A 22,882-nucleotide genomic window follows, 5' to 3' on the forward strand; every position below is an offset into this window, starting at 1 on the left:
CGCACCGCTCCGTCATGGCGGCCGTCAGCCTGTACTTCCGGCGTCTGTTCGGCGCGGAGGAGGGCGATGAGGCGGGCGAGGGCGTGGGCGACGGGTGCAGCGTGTGCCAGCTGGACTGTGTGTCGCCCGACGCGCTCGCCGCGCTGCTGGAGTTTGCCTACACCGCTACGCTAACCATCCGCAGCTCGGGCATGCGGGACGTCCTGAAGGGGGCGCAGCTGCTGGGCATCCAGTGCGTGGCGGACGCGTGCCGGGACATTCTGGGCGAGGCGGGCGATGATCTGGCGAATCCCGTGAAGGAGGCGGAGCGTTTGCCGTCGCGTCGCAAGCAGGACCGGGGTTCCGTAGCCAGAGCCGTGTCTCCCGCTAGACCTGTTAGCTTCATGGCGCCCGCGTCTGAGGATACGCCTGAATACGGTTTGCTTCCCACACAGGGACGAGAACCACCCACCCACCGAGGGCTCCTGATGAACGGAGCCGCGCACGAGTCCTACAGGCCCGAAGACACGCCCTCTGAGGAGGAGGAGTCTGGGGCACAGGGGCGGGCCACGCCTCATCACAGCCAATCACAGCAGGGGGACGGGGGAGTGGGCGGAGCCACGGTCGGGAGCGTTCGTAAGAGAAAGTCTCAGACGCCTCAACAGTGTCCCGTCTGCCAGAAGATCATCCACGGGGCCGGAAAGCTGCCGCGACACATGAGGACACACACGGGCGAGAAGCCGTTCCAGTGCTCGGCCTGCGGCGTGCGCTTCACACGGTACCAGACACGCACCTTTAACGCATTTTGCTACTTAGTGATTGTTAGAGAAAATTACGAGCAATTTCTGAGTATGTTTGTTTTTGACTTCAGAATTAAAATCTCCTGATAATTTACTCACCTCCCCCCCCCCCCACGTCATCCAAGATGTTCATGTCTTTCTTTCTTCAGTCGAAAAGGAATTAGGAAAACATTCCAGGGGTTTTCTCCATATAGTGTCTTCAATGGGGTCCAAATGTGAGTTTCAGTGCAGCTTCAAAGTCTCGACACGATCCAGCCGAGGAATAAGAGTCTTATCTAGACAAACCAGCGAACATTTTATAACTAAATAAAGAGTTATATACTTTTAACCACTAATGCTGGTCTTGCACTCGCTGTGATGCGACACACATTACGTAATCAGGTTGAAATGTCAGTATATGCAGTAAATTCCTGGAATGTTTTCCTAATTTCTTTTCGACTGAAGAAAGAAAGACATGAACATCTTGGATGACGTGGTGGGGGGGTGAGTAAATTATCTGCAAATTTTCATTCTGAACTAATCCTTTAATCTCGCTTGTTTCCTGTCTCAGGAATGACAAGCTGAAGATCCACATGCGCAAGCACACGGGTGAGCGCCCGTATCCGTGTCCCAGTTGTCCCGCACGGTTCCTGCACTCCTACGACCTGAAGAACCACCTCTCGCTTCACAGCGGCGACCGGCCCTTCGAGTGCCCGCTGTGCCACAAGGCGTTCGCCCGCGAGGACCATCTTCAGCGGCACCGGAAGGGCCACAGTTGCCTGGAGCTCCGGACCCGCCGGCCCCGGCGTGGACCCGGCCCGGATCCGGGAGCATCTCCTCCCACAGAACCCTTCGGCCTCCATCAGCAGCTCCCGGACCACATGAGCGCCGTCGCAGGGCTCCTCGAGGGCCACGGCGGACCCGTCCCGGGGGTTCCACTGTTGGCCGGCGCCCGGATGCCCTTCCCGGAGCTGTTGTGGCGAGCCGTCGCCGGACCTCTGGGAAAATCCCTGGAAAAACCCGAAGGAGACTCGTCTCCGCACGGGAGTGGCTCCGTCACACACAGAACGTGGGAAGAGGAGGATGAGGAGCAGGAAGTTGCTGGCGAAGAGGAAGAGTGACGTGTGTGTGTGTGTGTGTGTGTGTGTGTGTGTGTGTGTGTGTGTGTTCCATCATATATCAGTGGTGTAGTCGCATCATCTTCTGTTTCTGGTGCTGGTGGAGCCCATGAAGAATCACGCAGGGTCTTGTTTTGTGCTTTGTTTCTGCGGTACAGGGTTTTTGTATGAATCCAAGATTGACTGCTTTTGGAGATTCGTTAATGTTCACGCTATGCAAGATTTCAACACGATGGAGTGATTGAACAAACCTGATTTAAAAAAAACAAACAACTTGAGTTAAGAATGTAAATGAAGCAGCTGGAGGCGGAGAGGGGGCGTGGCCTTGCTCTAAGCGGACGTTTATATCGCCACCTACTGGTGCTCAGGACATCATGATGGGAATATACTGTAGCTGCTCTTAAATTAGCCTTTTCCAAATAAAAAGTTGGAATAATTTTTTCTTTAAATGATAGAATTTCCTTTCATACCAAAGAATATTGGTTAGTAACTGAGATTAATTATATGTCAATGAATTTTTCAGATATTTGTAGCCTTTAAATGTGTTTTTTTTTTTTTCTCTGTCTTGTCGTCTTTGAGGGAAAGACTTAAAAAGGACCAGGTCTCAGTTCTCACACATTTAAAGGGCTTTCAGGACTTGAGAATCTTAATCGGACGCATTTGTTTGATTTTTGTTTACTGCGGTTTTTGCTTGTTTGAGAGGATGAGCTTGATTTCATCCTGAATTTATTTTAGAGGATGCATCTGGTTTTCCTGCGAACTCATTTTCTTTAAAGAAGGTGACATGGCAGGATGGAGAATTCTTTTGTATACTATTCTATTTATTTATTTGTCGGTTTGATATTTATTGTGACTTTCCTGGTTGAGGCGCTTGGGTTATTCTGCATCTTCTCTTCCTTAGAAGAATCGAATCTTCCTTCTCTTTGCTTCCTTCAAGAGCGACTCCTTGAGTCTTTGAGTCTATGAGTTTAGTCGGAGTGACTCCTTGAGTCTTTGAGTTCAGACTGAGGGACTCCTTGAGTATCTGAGTCTTTGAGTTCAGACTGAGCGACTCCTTGAGTATCTGAGTCTTTGAATTCAGTCGGAGTGACTCCTTGAGTCTTTGAGTTTAGTTCGGAGCGACTCATTGAGTCTTTAAGTCTGAGTGACTGCTTGAAGTTTTTGAGTTTAGTCGGAGCGACTCCTTGAGTCTTTGAGTTTAGTCGGAGCGACTCCTTGAGTCTTTGAGTTTAGTCGGAGCGACTCCTTGAGTCTTTGAGTTTAGTCGGAGCGACTCCTTGAGTCTTTGAGTTTAGTCGGAGCGACTCCTTGAGTCTTTGAGTTTAGTCGGAGCGACTCATTGAGTCTTTAAGTCTGAATGACTCCTTGAGTCTTGAGTTTAGTCTGAGTGACTCCTTGAGTCTTTGAGTCTGAGTTTAGTCTGAGTGACTCCTTGAGTCTTTGAGTCTGAGTTTAGTCTGAGTGACTCCTTGAGTCTTTGAATTCAGTCGGAGTGACTCCTTGAGTCTTTAAGTCTGAGTTTAATCTGAATGAGTCCTTGAGTCTGAGTTTAGTGTGAGTGACTCATTGAGTCTTTGAGTCTGAGTTTAGTCTGAGTGACTCCTTGATTCTTTGAGTCTGAGTTTAGTCTGAGTGACTCCTTGATTCTTTGAGTCTGAGTTTAGTCAGAGTGACTCCTTGAGTCTTTGAGTCTTTAAGTTTAGTCAAAACGACTCCTTGATTCTTTGAGTTCAGTCTGAGCGACTCCTTGAGTATCTGAGTTTTTGAGTTCAGTCTGAGCGACTCCTTGAGTATCTGAGTCTTTGAATTCAGTCGGACTGACTCCTTGACTCTTTGAGTTCAGTCTGAGCGACTCCTTGACTCTTTGAGTTCAGTCGGAGCGACTCCTTGATTTTTCGAGTTCATTCGAAACGACTCCTTGAGTCTCTGAATCTTTGAGTTCATTCGGAGCGATTCCTTGAGTCTCTGAACCTTTGAGTTCATTCGGAGCGACTCCTTGAGGATCGGTTCTGCCTTTCTCCGGGTAATGACCTCAGGTAGACGCGGGTGAAGCCGGATCAGATGTAACCTAACGCTCAGGTGCTGTAGAGAACTGAGATTCAAATGTCCTCTCTTTGCAAGTTTTGCACATTGAATTTCTGATTAAAAGTACAATCGCCTCCGATGACCAGCATAGAAACAGACAGAATGAAACGTGGAGGAGCCTTGCCTTTCTTAAAGCAAATACATATCTGAGATATTTTTGAGATTATACAATTATTTGCATTATATGAAATGAGTCATTAATGACATCAACTATAGCTTTAGCCGCTTTCTTTTCGCTCTTCGACCTTGTATATCAAATCGATCTGCAGTCTCAATAAGACGCACGCCGAGCCTCATGGGAAGCGTGTCGGGATGCATTCTGGGATTTTCGTCTGGTGTTAGTTACTGTACTGGTGACAGTAGGGAAACTACCCAAAGAGGTTTATTTGCACTAAAACGGAATCTTTGTGTTGTGAAATATTATCTTGTTCCACTTATGATGATTGTAAATCCTCAATTTCTTCAAAAAAAAAAAAAAACTCTTTGCATCATGAATATTAAGTACTTCGCTGAATTTTTATATGTAAAAAGGTCAAGCTGCCTTAGTTTATTTTTTATTTTATTTTTTGCAACTATTCTCAGGAAATCTTGAGCCATGCACTAAAGTGGTTATGCAAATGTTTGGTGAATATTAATTTATTGTATATATATTTGTGCTTGGAAATATGAACGCCCTGTTATATTAAGTAAAGTCTCTTCCAAAGACATTGTTTATTCATTGATGTAACTGAATCTGAGTTGTTTCGTATGTTGTGAGTGATTTGGGTGACGGGACGGGCTCCTGCTCAAAGCCTTCAATCAGGGATCTTGTTTTCTGTTCAGAGTCAAATCTCATTTCTCATGTTGTACAAATGAAGAGCAAATAAACAAAGATTTACGTTGAATCGACTCTGCTGCCTCCTCCTGGTCCTTCATCACACACATCCTGTGGTAAATGTGTTCCTGGGGCGCGCGATCTTACGACGTGACGTCACTGCGTTCTAATTAATATTCATGAGCGGCTCCTCGAATTCTGGTGCCGGAATATATGCATTTTCACTATTGATTCTTTAAACATGTTCTTTTAAAACTTAATAAAAGACGTGTGCGTTTTTTTCTATGTTATTACCAAAAATTATATTATTTTATAGCTATATGTCTGCAAAGTTAGGGGTAAGTTTACCTAATGTACAAATATATATGTTTTTAATTGTATTTTTCATGCCAAGGTTTGTTGTGGAATTTACCTTATGATGGCAATGACATGAAATCTGAGGACTGCTATATTTGTGCTGAAAATGTCTTTCACAAAAAAGAAAAATGATTGAAAACTGGCCTTTGTTGGAATCTAGAAGAAATCTTTTACATGTGAATGTAAGTGTGGGTTTGGTTTTACCATTAAAATACCGCAATAAGCTGCTTAAGTAGCATTACTCGACACATAGCCTATTCTTCAGTGTACATATTCAGCTATTTATAAAATAATTATGGGCTGAACCTTTTGAAATATTGTTCATTGTTTAACTTTTGACTAAATGTATTTGTCTGTAGTGTAGTATTTTGGCGGGGTTTTCCCCTTTTGTTTTTGTTAAATATTAATCTGAAGTGGAAGTTTCTTGACAATAAGGGAATAGTTAAGTTTAAACCCCACTTTTAATAAAAATGTGAGAATCGTGTAATAATAACCGTCACTCATATTATGGATGAATTCAGCGTTTGTAAAATGATTATTGTCACAATCAACACTGTAGTGCCTAATATTGTATAATAACCTACAACAATCCAGCAATGAAGCACACACAGAGCACACACGACACAAGCCTATAATCGTGTTTCCCTCTGACGATTCCGAGAACTGCACGTGCTTTTAGTTCCACCTGCTGGAGACTAACATAACGACAGATTGTTTATTATATATCTTTTATTTCATTAGCAAATTAGTAATTTATTTTTTCTTCTGTATTCTTTTGACTCTGTAATTTCTGTATTAAGAATACAAATGTAAATAAAAATAAAAACATTTGTGAGGGGACTTTGTCAGATGGGTTCTGCGCATGCGCGATGTTAGCGGAAGTGACGTAGACGGCAGTGTTTCCGTTGATGGTGTGTCTGCTCGAGCGTCTGATCGTTTCTGATCGGTTTGATTTATCGTGATTAGAAGCATAAACTCAACGCAACAGATGTCATTCGGTGTCCCGCACAGCGGCGGGTAAGTGTGTGTGTGTGTGTGTGTGTGTGTGTGTGTGTGTGTGTGTGTGTTCGGGCGCTCGCGGCGTGTGTAAAGAGTTCGACGGCTCTGCTAATGGCGGGTGTTACGTAACAACAAACCGTCATTAATAGCAGAGAGATATGAAACATAATTCATCAGATCATCATATGTTCCGTGCCGTCGAGGTTTATCATACAGTACCATGGTAATACCGTGATGTTTGGACCCAGAGAACAGTGTGAAGTGTGTGATCAACATTACCACGGTACACATCAGAAGTGCAGTGGTTGATCTGATAATACTGATATAATCGCATTCAATAAATGTCAAAGTATGGCATTCATCTTCATCCAATCAGTGAAGTCATGGAAGTTCATTGGTCAATCAGAGTGTGTGTGTGGAACAGGGCACTCCACATCTGTGTGTGTGTGTGTGTGTGTGGAACAGGGCACTCCACCTCTGTGTGTGTGTGTGTGTGTGTGTGTGTGTGTGTGTGTGTGTGTGTGGAACAGGGCTCTCCACATCTGTGTGTGTGTGTGTGTGTGTGTGTGTGTGTGTGTGTGTGTGTGTGTGTGTGTGGAACAGGGCTCTCCACATCTGTGTGTGTGTGTGTGTGTGTGTGTGTGTGTGTGTGGAACAGGGCACTCCACCTCTGTGTGTGTGTGTGTGTGTGTGTGTGTGTGTGTGTGTGTGTGGAACAGGGCTCTCCACATCTGTGTGTGTGTGTGTGTGTGTGTGTGTGTGTGTGTGTGTGTGTGTGTGTGTGTGTGTGTGTGGAACAGGGCTCTCCACATCTGTGTGTGTGTGTGTGTGTGTGTGTGGAACAGGGCTCTCCACATCTGTGTGTGTGTGTGTGTGTGTGTGTGTGTGTGTGTGTGTGTGTGTGTGTGTGTGTGTGTGGAACAGGGCTCTCCACATCTGTGTGTGTGTGTGTGTGTGTGGAACAGGGCTCTCCACATCTGTGTGTGTGTGTGTGTGTGTGTGTGTGTGTGTGTGTGTGTGTGTGTGTGTGTGTGTGTGGAACAGGGCTCTCCACATCTGTGTGTGTGTGTGGAACAGGGCTCTCCACATGTGTGTGTGTGTGTGTGTGTGTGTGTGTGTGTGTGTGTGTGTGTGTGTGTGTGTGTGTGTGTGTGGAACAGGGCTCTCCACATCTGTGTGTGTGTGTGGAACAGGGCTCTCCACATCTGTGTGTGTGTGGAACAGGGCTCTCCACATCTGTGTGTGTGTGTGTGTGTGGAACAGGGCTCTCCACATCTGTGTGTGTGTGTGTGTGTGTGTGTGTGGAACAGGGCACTCCACCTCAGTGTGTGTGTGTGTGTGTGTGTGTGTGTGTGTGTGTGTGTGTGTGTGTGTGTGTGTGTGTGTGTGTGTGTGTGTGTGTGTGTGTGTGTGGAACAGGGCTCTCCACATCTCTGTGTGTGTGTGTGTGTGTGTGTGTGTGTGTGTGTGTGTGTGGAACAGGGCTCTCCACGTGTGTGTGTGTGTGTGTGTGTGTGTGTGTGTGTGTGTGTGTGTGTGTGTGTGTGGAACAGGGCTCTCCACATCTGTGTGTGTGTGTGTGTGGAACAGGGCTCTCCACATCTGTGTGTGTGTGTGTGTGTGTGTGGGTGTGTGTGTGTGTGTGTGTGTGTGTGTGTGGAACAGGGCTCTCCACATCTGTGTGTGTGTGTGTGTGGAACAGGGCACTCCACCTCAGTGTGTGTGTGTGTGTGTGTGTGTGTGTGTGTGTGTGTGTGTGTGTGTGTGTGTGTGTGGAACAGGGCTCTCCACATCTGTGTGTGTGTGTGTGTGTGTGTGTGGAACAGGGCACTCCACCTCAGTGTGTGTGTGTGTGTGTGTGTGTGTGTGTGTGTGTGTGTGTGTGTGTGTGTGTGTGTGTGTGTGTGTGTGTGTGTGTGTGTGTGTGTGTGTGTGTGTGTGTGTGTGTGGAACAGGGCTCTCCACATCTGTGTGTGTGTGTGTGTGTGTGTGTGTGTGTGTGTGGAACAGGGCTCTCCACCTCAGTGTGAGTGAGGGATAACATCATCTAGAGAGGGATACTTGTTATATTCAACAATATTTCATTTATAATAAATATAATTTATCTCAAATATTCTCTAATAATAATCGAATAATAATAATAATAATGATGATGATGTGTTTGTGTTTGTCAGGCGGCGCAGTAAGTGGGACCAGGCTGGCCCGGGTTCCTCAGGTTCCTCGGGTTGTTCTGATGGAGGTTCTGCTCCCACTGGAGCTCTGGACGCCGCGGCCGCTGTCGCTGCTAAGATCAACGCTATGCTAGTGGCTAAAGGAAAGCTCAAGCCGTCTCAGATCAACAGCGCTGCTCCTGCTGATAAAGTCAGTCCTGCTCAGATACAGACTTCTGTACTTCATCTGTACTTCATTCACACCATTCCATACTTCAGGAACAATTACACTATTAATAACTTCCCTCTGTGGACTGATGTGGCTCTTATTACCAGGGTTCCCGCGGGGTCTTAAAAAGTCTAAAATTCTAAACTTTAAATTTAAGGCCTTAAAACGTCTTAAAAACAGCCAGATTTTCATCCGCGGTCTTAAATTTCATTTAGTCAGGTCTTAAAAAGGGTTTACCCTCGTTTATTTCCAGAAACGCTGGCCGCAGAAAGTTATTACAAAGTAAGCAAAACAGTATCGAGTCGTAGCCTACACAGCGGAGCTCTAGTGCTGGGGTCTCCAACACGCCGCTCATGGCCTGATCGGAGGTCGCTCGCCAAGAGGCCGTTCACACGTTCACATATCGCGTCTTTTGCGCGCTCAAGTTTGTTCAAATGTAGGCGTGCGGTAAGCGTGCTCATAATTGAAGCGACGCACTCGTTTTTTCCAGGCGCTGTCTGAAAGCTCAGTCAACTGGAAGGATGGGGGTGCACCCAAACACTACGGGTGTTTTTCTCTTCTCCGTAAATACATCTTGAAGCAGAGCTACAGCAAGCGTTTCTCACCGGTGGAAATCTATTAGCTACTAAAACTTCTTTGCCATTGTGGAGAGTGGAGAGCGCAGTGCACGGTTGCATAGCAACGACAGACGCCACGGGAAAATCCGACCGAATTTTACTATTAATAATAAAAGATAAGCTAAAGTGCATTGTAAATGTCAGTAATTTATCTTTTTTGACTCATTCTTTTTATAAAAAATAATTTAAAGTCTGAAATATGTGAGGTTTATCTTTTTATAAAACTTTTTTTGTCAAACCTTTATTTTAACTTGTACATGTTAGTATGCAAGACATTTTAAAAATGTTCATTTTTAATGGTATTATTTTAATGTTTATGTAAACAAAAAGTGCATATTGATGCTAAATTTATTTGTTATTTGCTGGTTTTCGACATAAAACTTGGTGAATTGATTTCATTGTGTAGTATTAATACTTTTTGAACAGGATTCTGTGATAACCATGATCATTTTTGTCACTATAATCATGAAATTAAATGTTCATGCCATTTCATCTCTAGTTATGATCAACTATGATCAACTAAAATCAACTAATTATGGGTTTTTTACAGTATAGTATGCAAAGTACAATTTTCTATAAAAAAATGATATCTGATTCTGTTCTTTTCTCTGACAGGCGTTGTTGGGTGTGGAAGGTTACTAATGTGATTTATCTGTAAATTAAATTAATGCTTTTTCAATTACTGAATTCATTGAAATAAAATTAATTCTTTGATTTGAATATTTATTTGGTAATGCGTCGTGTAGGTCTTAAATTTCAATCTTTATGGTCTTAATGTCTTAAATTTGACAGAACCCTGATTACAGAACGAGGCTGAAATTATATTATTTTACATTTGAGATGTGTGATATATCGGCCGATATTCATTTTTGATGTTATTGTTATTGGCCTGATAAGTGAATATATGAAAGCTGATAACTAGTGTATTATGTCCTTCAGATGCGACTGTTCAACATGATGGTTTTGAATTGCTTGAAATATGATTGGAATCACTTTGAAAAGGAAAATGTAGTTTAGGGATGCAGCGATATAAACATTTTGGCCGATACTTTTATACCATGGTCTGGGTGATTACTCGATTCTGATTGGCTGCAGGGTGTCCATTAAAAAGTGCTAGAGGACACCTAGTAAAGGAGTTCTGGTGAAACTGACTGTTTACCGTTCGAAATGAATAAATAAATGCGCTGGCTACATCAGCTGTGAGTAACCATAGCAACAGGCTGTAAACTGAAGGGTTCTACGAGCTGAGCGGACTATAAATATATAGTAATATACGCCCATCAGGCGTAACCAGGGAAACCAAGTTATTGTTTGTAAAAACTTTAGATTTCGATTGTAAAACTAATTAAAATATAAACTAATGTTTTAAAAATGTGATATTTGGCAAGTGACCATGGTATAAGCGGGTTAATGCCCTTCGAGGTGTCCATTGTCAGGTATATATGGACTTCTGCTGCGCGTCGGACGGTTCACACCTCGCCGTCGTCCATTAATACCTGACAATGGACCCCTCGTCGGGCATTAACCCTTACATATCTGAAAGCCGATAACTGATATATCGGCCGACAATCTAAATCCAAATTTTTATATAATTTTTGAGAGTCTGATTACAAAACCAAAAGTCTCACCATTAAAGCCACGACTCAATCACACTTATGATGATGATGTTCTCATTATAATGTTCTGTAGCCGATATAACAGATTTGCACATGTTGCACTGAACTCTATTTTCCTTTTTTGAAGTGATTCCAATCATATTTCAAGCAATTCAGAGCCATCATGTCTAACAGTCGCATCTGAAGAGTCTCAGCTGGAGGAAATAATACATTATTAATCGGCTTTAATATATCGGGTAAATCTTCTCATTGTGCCGATAACGTTAATAATGAACATATATCGGCCGATACTGATATAGTGGCTGATATATCGTGCGTCACTAATAGAGTTCAGTGCAGCACAAGCCTGTCACAGCGGCTTCATAACATTATAATGAGAACACGACTGTTCCACAACGGAGTTACTCCTCCATTACTATTAGAGCTGTTTAAACCACCGTTTTCAACTAGAAATGTTCGTTTACACGACAACGCCGTTCTGGGCGCCTGAAAATGCGAACTTTTGAAAACGGTCTCTGTGTAAACAATAAAAACGTGAATCTCTGAAGACGATGACGTCATGCACATGCACATGCGTGTTACGTGTTCAGTCTATAGTACAGGTGTCAAACTCAGTTCCTGGAGGGCCACAGCCCTACATAGTTTAGTTCCAACCCTGCTTCAACACACACACCTGCAGTTTTCAGATCAGCCTGAAAGACTTGATTAGCTGATCAGGTGTGTTTAATTAGGGTTGAAGCTAAACTCTGCAGGGCTGTGGGCCTCCAGGAACTGAGGTTGACACCCCTGGTCTAGTGTTTCATCGCCACCTACTGGCCAGGCAGAATACTGCAGGGGTTTTGTTTTCGCGGATCCGTGTGAATGGGGATCGGTTTGACAGTGGTGTCGGAAAAACCTCTCCGTTTTACGCATATCGTTGTCGTGTAAACGTACTCTAAGTTCCCTTACAGATTCGTAGCCTAAGTTGTAATATAATGTTTATTTTGTGTATATATCACTGGGATAAAAGTGGGATTTAAACACTGATATCTTCAAAATAGAGAAAAGTCACCTTTTGGAAAGTAACGATGCTTCAGATCAGGGATGGGCAACTTCGGTCCTGGAGGGCCACTGTCCTACAGAGTTTAGCTCCAACCCTGAAAAAATCACCTGCCTGTAATTTTCCAGTAATCCTGAGGACCTTGATTAGCTTGTTCAGGTGTGTTTGATTAGGGTTGAAGCTAAACTCTGTTGGACAGTGGCCCTCCAGGACCGAAGTTGCCCATCCCTGCTTCAGATAAAGATTGTATCGATTACATTGTTACACCACTAGGTGGCGGCAAGTGACTGTTAAAACGTATTTATCATTGAATCATTCATCCAAGAGATTTGTTTAAAAACGCTGATTCATCCTGTAATGAAACAAGTGAAGACTTTCGGCTTGAACCGACGATCGGTGAATGACATCACAGCACTGAGAGCGAAAAGAGTAGACGGCTCCTCACGCTTCTGATTCGCTCTCGCTGTCCTGTGATGTCATTCACCGATCGGTTTGTTCAGCGCCGGTTCCAGTCGAACAAGTCTTTTATGAGGGATTCATGGAGTCATTCATTCGACTCGCAGCTCTAGTTTGATTCCAATCAGATCTAATTGAATGTTTTATTTACTCACCAAAACCGTTGCTAGTTTTTGATGCTTGAGGGGGAATTATGTATCCTATAAAAGGATAACACTATAAAAATGCTAAATAAACCCCAGTGTGAGGAGGAAACACACTGATGATCACCTGTGTGTGTGTGTGTGTGTGTGTGTGTGTGTGTGTGTGTGTGTGTGTGTGTGTGTGTGTGTGTGTGTGTGTGTGTGTGTGTGTGTGAGGAGGAAACACACACTGATGATCACCTGTGTGTGTGTGTGAGTGTGAGGAGGAAACACACACTGATGATCACCTGTGTGTGTGTGTGAGTGTGAGGAGGAAACACACACTGATGATCACCTGTGTGTGTGTGTGAGTGTGAGGAGGAAACACACACTGATGATCACCTGTAGGTTTCAGGTGTCGCTGGGAGTAAACTGAAGGATGATCTGGTGGTGGCGGAAGTGGAGATTAATGACGTCCCGCTGACCTGCCGAAATCTGCTGACCCGTGGACAGACTCAAGACGAGGTGAGAGCCGGATCAGGCCTGTGTGTGTGTGTGCGTGTGAGTGTGTGTTCTGTCCTCCGTTGCTGTCGCTCAGTCCTGATGTTCTCCACAGATCAGCTGTGTGTGTGAGAGTGTGTGAGAGTGTGTGAGAGTGTGTGAGAGTGTGTGAGAGTGTGTGAGAGTGTGTGAGAGTGTGTGAGAGTGTGTGAGAGTGTGTGAGAGTGTGTGCGTGTGTGAGAGAGTGTGTGTGCGTGCGTGCGTGTGTGTGTGTGTGTGCGAGAGTGTGCGTGTGAGAGTGTGTGCGAGAGTGTGTGAGAGTGTGTTAGTGTGTGTGTGAGAGAGTGTGTGAGTGTGTGAGAGAGTGTGTGTGTGCGTGAGAGTGTGTGAGAGAGTGTGTGTGTGTGTGTGTGTGTGTGTTCTGTCCTCCGCTGCTTTCGCTCAGTCCTGATGTTCTCCACAGATCAGCAGAGTGTGTGAGAGTGTGTGAGAGTGTGTGAGAGTGTGTGAGAGTGTGTGAGAGTGTGTGAGAGTGTGTGAGAGTGTGTGAGAGTGTGTGAGAGTGTGTGAGAGTGTGTGAGAGTGTGTGAGAGTGTGTGAGAGTGTGTGAGAGTGTGTGAGAGTGTTGTGAGAGTGTGAGAGTGTGTGTGTGTTCTGTCCTCCGCTGCTTTCGCTCAGTCCTGATGTTCTCCACAGATCAGCAGAGTGTGTGAGAGTGTGTGAGAGTGTGTGAGAGTGTGTGAGAGTGTGTGAGAGTGTGTGAGAGTGTGTGAGAGTGTGTGAGAGTGTGTGAGAGTGTGTGTGTGCGTGTGTGAGAGAGTGTGTGTGCGTGCGTGCGTGTGTGTGTGTGTGTGTGCGAGAGTGTGCGTGTGAGAGTGTGTGCGAGAGTGTGTGAGAGTGTGTTAGTGTGTGTGTGAGAGAGTGTGTGAGTGTGTGAGAGAGTGTGTGTGTGCGTGAGAGTGTGTGAGAGAGTGTGTGTGTGTGTGTGTGTGTGTGTGTGTTCTGTCCTCCGCTGCTTTCGCTCAGTCCTGATGTTCTCCACAGATCAGCAGAGTGTGTGAGAGTGTGTGAGAGTGTGTGAGAGTGTGTGAGAGTGTGTGAGAGTGTGTGAGAGTGTGTGAGAGTGTGTGAGAGTGTGTGAGAGTGTGTGAGAGTGTGTGAGAGTGTGTGAGAGTGTGTGAGAGAGTGTGAGAGTGTGTGTGTCTTCTGTCCTCCGCTGCTTTCGCTCAGTCCTGATGTTCTCCACAGATCAGCAGAGTGAGTGGTGCTGCTGTGTCCACCAGGGGGCGCTACATGTCCTCGGAGGAGAAGAGCAAAGCACTGCCGAGGTGAGACGCGTCATGTGTCACATGCACATCCTGATCAGTTCAGTCATTTCGAATAAGGAAAGCGATATCTTTGTCATATTATCCTTTCAATGGCAATTGCATGCGCTGTTCTTTATTGGTACCATTTTGTTTTATTAGTTTATTTTCTTTTATCTATTAAAATTTTTTTGAATTTGAAAGATAATAAAGATATTGTTTGATAAGTGAGATCTCTGATTGTAGTCCTTGAAAACCAATAAAGTAGTGCTTTAAAAGTCCTGGAATTAAATTTTACAGCGTCTGTACGAACTCTGCGATTGGATTGCAATAAATATTATAATATATTAATTTTCAGTAATTACTTTAAATACTAATGCATGTCTGTTCTCTCCACAGTGACCGTCCGCTGTATCTGCATGTGCAGGGCCAGACTCGAGACTTAGTGGACAGTGAGTAACAACACTGATGGAGGAGCTTCATCACGTGTGTGTGTGTGTGTGTGTGTGTTTAACATCAGTGTGTGTGTGTGTGTGTGTGTAGAGGCCGTTAACAGGATTAAGGAGATCATCACTAACGGTGTAGTGAAGGCCGCCACCAACTCGACCTACAGCGGAGCGACGGTCACTGTGTACCAGCAGCCCGGATCCAGCACTTTACCCACAATCCCCTCTGCTGCACACAAACCACACTATACAGGAGGAGTGAGTACATGTGCGGTCACATCAGACGTGTGTTTCACACTCACAGCACGTTCACACAGCGTTCAGAACTTCTCTTAATAACAGCTCGAATCTATCTATCCAATACAAGTATCCGATTCCTGACCTCAAGTTATAAAATTGTTATAAAATGTAAAAAAAACACAGGCAAACGTTCCTTGCGTGAGTTTTTTTATCCTGTTGATTTTTGTTTATGATATTCAGCTGCAATGACATGTTTTGCAATAAGACTAAATGTGAACGATATGTACTAATATCATCGAAATTAGGAATCGATAAGAATCAGAATTGATGAGCAGAATTGGAAACGTTAAAATTCAAACGAACCCAGCCCTATATGAGAAGGCACTGAGCTTTAATAATAAAAGTGTTAAAAAGTGTGAGTTATGAAACTGCAGCTGTGCTTGAGTTCAGATTCTTATGTTTACTACTTTGAATGTCACTTGCACAAGGTCTGCTTTTAAATATATTCATTCCTGTCACTTTGCACATTCAACAACATGTGAACATGTCGGAACCTCCAGAATAACTCAATGAATAACGGTGGAAGATGAAGACGTGTTTCAGAACTGCAGTCAGCACCGCTAGTCTTCGTGTTTTCCTCATTCAACACACAGAGACTAACCCGTGTGTGTGTGTTCAGATGCACTATGTGCAGGATAAGGTGTTTGTGGGCCTGGATCAGGCGCTGCACGGCTTCAGTGTGAAGGAGTGTGTGGAGGGTCCGGGCTGCTCGTATCTTCAGCACATTCAGGCAGAGACCGGGGCCAAAGTGTTCCTGCGGGGGAAAGGGTCCGGGTGCCTGGAGCCGGCGTCAGGGCGAGAGGCGTTCGAGCCCATGTACATATACATCAGGTGTGTGTACAGATCTCTCTCACACACACACACACACACCCTGGTGCCGGCGTCAGGGCGAGAGGCGTTCGAGCCCATGTACATATACATCAGGTGTGTGTACAGATCTCTCACACACACACACACACACACACACACCCCCTGGTGCCGGCGTCAGGGCAAGAGGCGTTCGAGCCCATGTACATATACATCAGGTGTGTGTACAGATCTCACACACACACACACACACACACACACACACTACTGTTCAGGCAGTTGAAGCACATTAGTGTTGATGAGTTTCTCTGTTCCTCCAGTCACCCAAAACCAGAAGGACTTGCTGCTGCCAAAACCCTCTGTGAAAACCTCCTGCAGACTGTAAGACCCGTCTCACTCTATGTCTGTCTGTCTGTCTGTCTCACTCTGTCTGTCTCACTCTCTGCCTGTCTGTCTCACTATCTTCCTGTATCACTGTCTCACTCTCTGGCTGTCGGTCTCACTCTCTGCCTGTCTGTCTGTATCACTCTCTGCCTATCTGTCTCACTCTCTGCCTGCATCACTCTGTCTCAGTCTCTGCCTGTCTGTCTCACTCTCTGCCTGTCTGTCTGTATCACTCCGTCTCACTCTCTGCCTGTCTGTCTCACTCTCTGCCTGTCTGTCTCACTCTCTGCCTGTCTGTCTCACTCTCTGCCTCTCTGTCTCACTGTCTGTCTGTCTCACTCTATGTCTGTCTGTCTGTCTCACTCTCTGCCTGTCTGTCTGCATCACTCTGTCTCACTCTCTGCCTGTCTGTCTCACTGTCTGTCTGTCTCACTCTCTCTCTGTCTGACTCACTCTCTGCCTGTCTCACTGTTTGTCTGTCTCACTGTCTGCCTGTCTGTCTGCTTTCAGGTTTATTGTGCTGCATGACACTGTTCTTGTAAAATAACAGTAATGCGAACAAATAAAACAAAAAACAGTCTGTGATTGTAATCACTGTTATTCTAATATTATTTATAAACTATTATAGTTTTTTTGAGAAGTTTATCATTTAATATTTATATTTTATATAATTTCAGCTTCAGTGCAATGAATGTAAATTGTATTTAATAGTCTTTCTTAGTTAACTGTAATAACACTGCATGTAATGTGTGTTGTTGTCTGGCAGGTTCATGCGGAGTATTCTAGATTCCTGAATCAGATGAGCAGTGTGATGCCCACACAGGGTACACATACACACACACACACACACTCACAGAGTAAACTCATACACACACTCACAGCTTGTATGTTCTCATCTGCTGAGCCTGATCAGAGAGTGTGTGTGTGTGTCAGCAGGTTTTCTCCAGCCTCCTGCTATGAACGGGATGCCTCCTCAGTCTCAGTATTATCCTCATCCTCCTGCGGGATTCCAGCCGTATCCCGTTCCCGTTCCTCAGCAATCCGTCGCTCCTCCGTATCCGGTGTCTCCCGCGGCCCCGGGGCCCGTCCCCCCCGCGCAGTATCCCCTCGTGCCCGCTAGCGTCCCGGCACAGGTAACCCCGCGCTCACCTGTGTGTGTGCGTGTGAGAGTGTGTGTGTGTGGGCATCACACTGCTCATCTGATTCAGGAATCTAGAATACTCCGCATGAACCTGCCAGACAACAACACAAACACACACATTACATGCAGTGTTATTACAGTTAACTAAGACTTATTAAAGGGGTGGTTGATTATGATTTGACTTCTCTAACTTTAGTTAGTGTGTAATGTTGCTGTTTGAGCATAAACAACATCTGCAAAGTTACAGCGCTCAAAGTTCAAAGCAAAGGGAGATATTTGCTTTTAAAGAAATTGCTTTTTAAGAACTACAACAAACGGCTGGTAGAGACTACACCACATTCCTCCCGGGTTAGTGACATCACAAACCCTAAGATTTACATAAACCCCACCCCCGGGAACGCCCCCGTGTTGATTAGAGGAAGAGTTGTTGTAGTCGAGCTTGTGTGAGTCTGCTCAAGCTGTCGCATCCGTCTTTTCACATGCAATACTGTACGTAACACAAAATGCAATATCATGAATCAACTCATGACTTACTGTAGGCGTCTTACAACTGTTCCCACACCAGCGATTTTATTATTATCATGACAGAATAAGCTAATTAAAGACATGAAGACAGTTAACTCCACATCAGCTGCATAACTTCACCAACTAACCGTTCAGAAACGTCCTGTTGCTCTACATGTTGTCACTTCCTGAGTCTCTCCATCATTGTCTGACTCCGGTTTGAACATAAAAGGCAGAACACACACACAAGCTCTTGAACTCCGCCCTCTGTGCTGGGAGCAGCAGCTCATTTGCATTTAAAGGGACAGACACAAAAACGGAGTTTTCGCTCACCCTCAAGAAGTGACAATTTTAACATGCTATAAAAATATCTGTGGGGTATTTAGAGCTAAACCGTCACACACACACACACACACACACACACACACACACACACACACTCTGGACATCAGAGACTTATTTCACATCTGTGGAAAGGCCATTATACCACACCTTTAACAACAATTTGATTCATTGCAATAAAGCTCAAACAATATAACATAAATATTACATAAACTTCTTAAACTATAATATTTTATAAATAATACTAGTATAACAGTGATTATAAAACGGTTAGCCTAGTTATTCACGATGTGTGTGTGTGAGAGACCTGTGTATAATATTTTATAAATAATACTAGTATAACAGTGATTATAAAACGGTTAGTTATTCACGATGTGTGTGTGTGTGTGTGTGTGTGTGTGAGAGAGACCTGTGTTAACCTGTGTTAAAATGGTCACTTCTTGAGGGTGAGCGAAAACTCACAGTTTTTGTGTCTGTCCCTTTAAATGCAAATGAGCTGCTGCTCCCAGCACAGAGGGCGGAGTTCAAGAGCTTGTGTGTGTGTGTGTGTGTGTGTGTTCTGCCTTTTATGTTCAAACTGGAGTGACCATGACATGTGTGTGTGTGTCTCCCGTCTCCTGACACATCTCTCTCTCTCCAGACTCTTTCTCCCGCTCAGTTCCCGCCCCCTGCCGTGGCTCCGCCCACACTCTCGGCTCCACCCAGACCCGTGGCTCCGCCCCTCCCGCCACAGAAGCGCCGCTTCACCGAGGAGGTGCCGGACGAGTCGGAGCAAGGCCTTCTGGGATACCAGGTGAGCTGTCGGCCCGCGCCGGACCCTGCTCTCGTCACCGTACGGCTTTACCCCGTTTCTGCAGGTGTGTGTGACGTCAGCGTCCTGTCGCCATGGTGACAGACGGGTTGTGGGCGGAGCCTGAGGGGTCACGAGGACCTGATCTGGATGTTTGTAGTGAACGACAGCTGATGAAAGATCAAACTCTAGTGAGCCGCAGAACTAGAGGACAGGAAAATACGAAACCAGTCCAGCATTATCAGTGGTTTCGTCGAGATACTGTTATAGTCTTATTAATATTTTTTAAATTAGTGTTTGTATTTATTATTATTATTTTAAATACTGCTGCTCACTAGGGTTTGTGGTGAATGATGGGAACTGCTCATGTGTTTGACGACCCCCCCCCCCCCCCCCGTATAAGAGTGATTAGAAGTGTGTGTGTGTGTGTGTGAGTGAGTGAGAGATGATCAGTCACTGATGTGTGTGTGTCTGTAAAGGAGGGTGTGTGTTAATGCTGTTGTGTTTTTCTGCTCATAGCATGGACCCATTCATATGACTAATTTAGGTGCAGGCATGTCTGTGGGCAGCTCAGAGTCGTCAGGACCCCCGTCTGCTGCTTCCTCAGGGCCTGTGAGAGAGAGAGACAGGTCAGACACTTCAACACACACACACATACAGTCTCTCACACACACACACACACACACACACACACACACACACACACACAGACTCACTCACTCACTCATTTATACACACACTCACTCACTCACTCACACGCACACACACACTCACAGAGACTCAAACACTCACTCACTCACTCATTCATTTATACACACACACTCACACAGACTCACTCACTCATTTATACACACATTCACTCACACACACACACACACACACACACACTCACTCTCACACACTGACTGTTTTAAATAATAGTGCAGTGATGAAACACTGAAATCACACTAATGTAAATGCGAATGATGATGTGATCAAAACTCACTTATATTTACATATTTATATAATATTATTAACATCATGATTTTCTGTATTGAAAGTGACCATTAATCATGTGATCATGTTGATTGTGTGTGTGTGTGTGTGTGTGTGTGTGTGTTGCGCAGCAGCAGAACGATCATGCCGTGTGTGTCAGCGCCGCTCAACGGACTGAGATCTCAGAAAGCAGACGAGAAGACGGTGCCGCCGAGCCTTCTGGGTAAGACACGCTTCACACACACACACACACACTCCTGCTGATGTCTGACAGTCACACACACACACACACACACACACTCCTGCTGATGTCTGACAGTCACACACACACACACACACACACACACACACACTCACTCCTGCTGATGTCTGACAGTCACACACACACACTCCTGCTGATGTCTGACAGTCACACACACACACTCCTGCTGATGTCTGTCAGTCACACACACACAGATGAGCTGCAGCAGCGGGACTGTATCATTAGCACAGGTAAAGCTGAAGAGTGCCGTTTCACAGGAAATGACACGCTTCAGCTTGAGGGCCGTGATTGGTCAGTTGAGTTGAGGCTCCTCCCCTGCCGTGCCGTGTGACTCCGCACTAACGGGCGTCTCTCTTGTGTTCTGTGTTCTCTCTCTTTCTCTGTGTTTTTTTCTCTCTCTCTTTCATGTCCCTGCGGGGGGATGCTGGATGGGCGGGGCCTCGTTCCCTTCCGCCTCCTGATTGGACGCTTCCAATGACATGCGGTTGTTTAACTTCCTGTTTCCTTGATTTGCTGGTATGGTGTTGTTTGTGTGCTTGTCTCTGGTTTCTGGTGTCATCAGAGCCGCAGGTGAAGCGAATCCGGGCCGGGCTGGTGGCGTACGCCGGAGATTCCTCGGATGAAGAGGACGATCACGGACCCTCGAAAGGATATACGTACCTCTCGCCATCTCCTCACCGGCCCAAAACACACACACACACACACACGCCGCAGACGCAGCCCATGCCCTTCTGGATGGCACCGTAAACACACACACACACACCCACACACACACAGGTAGCGTCATCATTCATGGCCTCATCCGCTCCTAAAGACTCTCAGAGGGGATTCTGGGTCGGATAAGGAACGAGGAGCCGCAGAAATCAGCATGTGACTGATCATGTGACACTGCAGGACTCACTTTTTAAAGCCTGCTCTGTTTTAGTTTTTCTTCATCACTTTGATTTGTAATGTTCCTGTGATTCTTGACAAATAAACTCATGTACTCACAGAATGTGTGTGTCCTGGCTCTTCTTCTAGAGCTGTGAAGCTGAGGTGATCCTGTGAGTCACAGAATGTGTGTGTCCTGGCTCTTCTAGAGCTGTGAAGCTGAGGTGATCCTGTAAGTGTCAGATGTGTGTGTCCTGGCTCTTCTAGAGCTGTGAAGCTGAGGTGATCCTGTGAGTGTCAGATGTGTGTGTCCTGGCTCTTCTAGAGCTGTGAAGCTGAGGTGATCCTGTAAGTGTCAGATGTGTGTGTCCTGGCTCTTCTAGAGCGGTGAAGCTGAGGTGATCCTGTGAGTGTCAGATGTGTGTGTCCTGGCTCTTCTAGAGCTGTGAAGCTGAGGTGATCCTGTGAGTGTCAGATGTGTGTGTCCTGGCTCTTCTAGAGCTGTGAAGCTGAGGTGATCCTGTGAGTGTCAGATGTGTGTGTCCTGGCTCTTCTAGAGCTGTGAAGCTGAGGTGATCCTGTGAGTGTCAGATGTGTGTGTCCTGGCTCTTCTAGAGCTGTGAAGCTGAGGTGATCCTGTGAGTGTCAGATGTGTGTGTCCTGGCTCTTCTCCTAGAGCTGTGAAGCTGAGGTGATCCTGTAAGTGTCAGATGTGTGTGTCCTGGCTCTTCTAGAGCTGTGAAGCTGAGGTGATCCTGTGAGTGTCAGATGTGTGTGTCCTGGCTCTTCTAGAGCTGTGAAGCTGAGGTGATCCTGTGAGTGTCAGATGTGTGTGTCCTGGCTCTTCTAGAGCTGTGAAGCTGAGGTGATCCTGTGAGTGTCAGATGTGTGTGTCCTGGCTCTTCTAGAGCTGTGAAGCTGAGGTGATCCTGTGAGTGTCAGATGTGTGTGTCCTGGCTCTTCTAGAGCTGTGAAGCTGAGGTGATCCTGTGAGTCACAGAATGTGTGTGTCCTGGCTCTTCTAGAGCTGTGAAGCTGAGGTGATCCTGTGAGTGTCAGATGTGTGTGTCCTGGCTCTTCTAGAGCTGTGAAGCTGAGGTGATCCTGTGAGTGTCAGATGTGTGTGTCCTGGCTCTTCTAGAGCTGTGAAGCTGAGGTGATCCTGTGAGTCACAGAATGTGTGTGTCCTGGCTCTTCTAGAGCTGTGAAGCTGAGGTGATCCTGTGAGTGTCAGATGTGTGTGTCCTGGCTCTTCTAGAGCTGTGAAGCTGAGGTGATCCTGTGAGTGTCAGATGTGTGTGTCCTGGCTCTTCTAGAGCAGTGAAGCTGAGGTGATCCTGTGAGTCACAGAATGTGTGTGTCCTGGCTCTTCTAGAGCTGTGAAGCTGAGGTGATCCTGTGAGTCACAGATGTGTGTGTCCTGGCTCTTCTAGAGCTGTGAAGCTGAGGTGATCCTGTGAGTGTCAGATGTGTGTGTCCTGGCTCTTCTAGAGCTGTGAAGCTGAGGTGATCCTGTGAGTCACAGAGTGTGTGTGTCCTGGCTCTTCTAGAGCTGTGAAGCTGAAGTGATCCTGTGAGTCTCAGATGTGTGTGTCCTGGCTCTTCTAGAGCTGTGAAGCTGAGGTGATCCTGTGAGTGTCAGATGTGTGTGTCCTGGCTCTTCTAGAGCTGTGACGCTGAGGTGATCCTGTGAGTGTCAGATGTGTGTGTCCTGGCTCTTCTAGAGCTGTGAAGCTGAGGTGATCCTGTGAGTGTCAGATGTGTGTGTCCTGGCTCTTCTAGAGCTGTGAAGCTGAGGTGATCCTGTGAGTGTCAGATGTGTGTGTCCTGGCTCTTCTAGAGCTGTGAAGATGAGGTGATCCTGTGAGTGTCAGATGTGTGTGTCCTGGCTCTTCT

General features: G+C 45.7%; 2 protein-coding genes across 8 annotated transcripts; both read left to right on the top strand.

Annotated features, from left to right (window-relative positions):
- The first annotated feature begins 6 nt into the window (after positions 1 to 6).
- On the top strand, positions 7 to 4,849 carry zbtb7b (zinc finger and BTB domain containing 7B). The gene is made up of 2 exons (XM_082149277.1): positions 7 to 757; positions 1,330 to 4,849. The coding sequence occupies exons 1-2, from the start codon at positions 15 to 17 to the stop codon at positions 1,877 to 1,879; spliced, it is 1,293 nt and encodes a 430-aa protein (XP_082005403.1). The 5' UTR covers positions 7 to 14; the 3' UTR covers positions 1,880 to 4,849.
- Positions 4,850 to 5,988: 1,139 nt separating this feature from the next.
- On the top strand, positions 5,989 to 21,110 carry khdc4 (KH domain containing 4, pre-mRNA splicing factor). Of its 7 annotated transcripts, none has more exons than XM_082149260.1 (14): positions 5,989 to 6,149; positions 8,306 to 8,492; positions 12,769 to 12,885; positions 14,110 to 14,189; positions 14,565 to 14,617; positions 14,709 to 14,869; positions 15,531 to 15,742; positions 16,039 to 16,099; positions 16,869 to 16,926; positions 17,039 to 17,235; positions 18,730 to 18,946; positions 19,427 to 19,508; positions 19,989 to 20,077; positions 20,679 to 21,110. In XM_082149260.1, exons 1-14 carry the CDS (start codon positions 6,121 to 6,123, stop codon positions 20,861 to 20,863), a joined length of 1,728 nt encoding a protein of 575 aa, XP_082005386.1. In that variant the 5' UTR covers positions 5,989 to 6,120; the 3' UTR covers positions 20,864 to 21,110. The 7 variants fall into 7 exon arrangements, 5 of the variants coding, with proteins under 5 accessions (XP_082005386.1, XP_082005389.1, XP_082005385.1 ...); XM_082149259.1 differs by having other exon boundaries at positions 5,990 to 6,149; positions 19,986 to 20,077; XM_082149261.1 differs by having other exon boundaries at positions 5,990 to 6,149; positions 18,730 to 18,882; positions 19,399 to 19,508; positions 19,986 to 20,077.
- The last annotated feature ends 1,772 nt before the right edge of the window (positions 21,111 to 22,882 follow it).

Source organism: Leuciscus leuciscus, assembly GCF_965113295.1.
Source record: "Leuciscus leuciscus genome assembly, chromosome: 20".
Classification (NCBI taxonomy): Eukaryota; Metazoa; Chordata; class Actinopteri; order Cypriniformes; family Leuciscidae; genus Leuciscus; species Leuciscus leuciscus.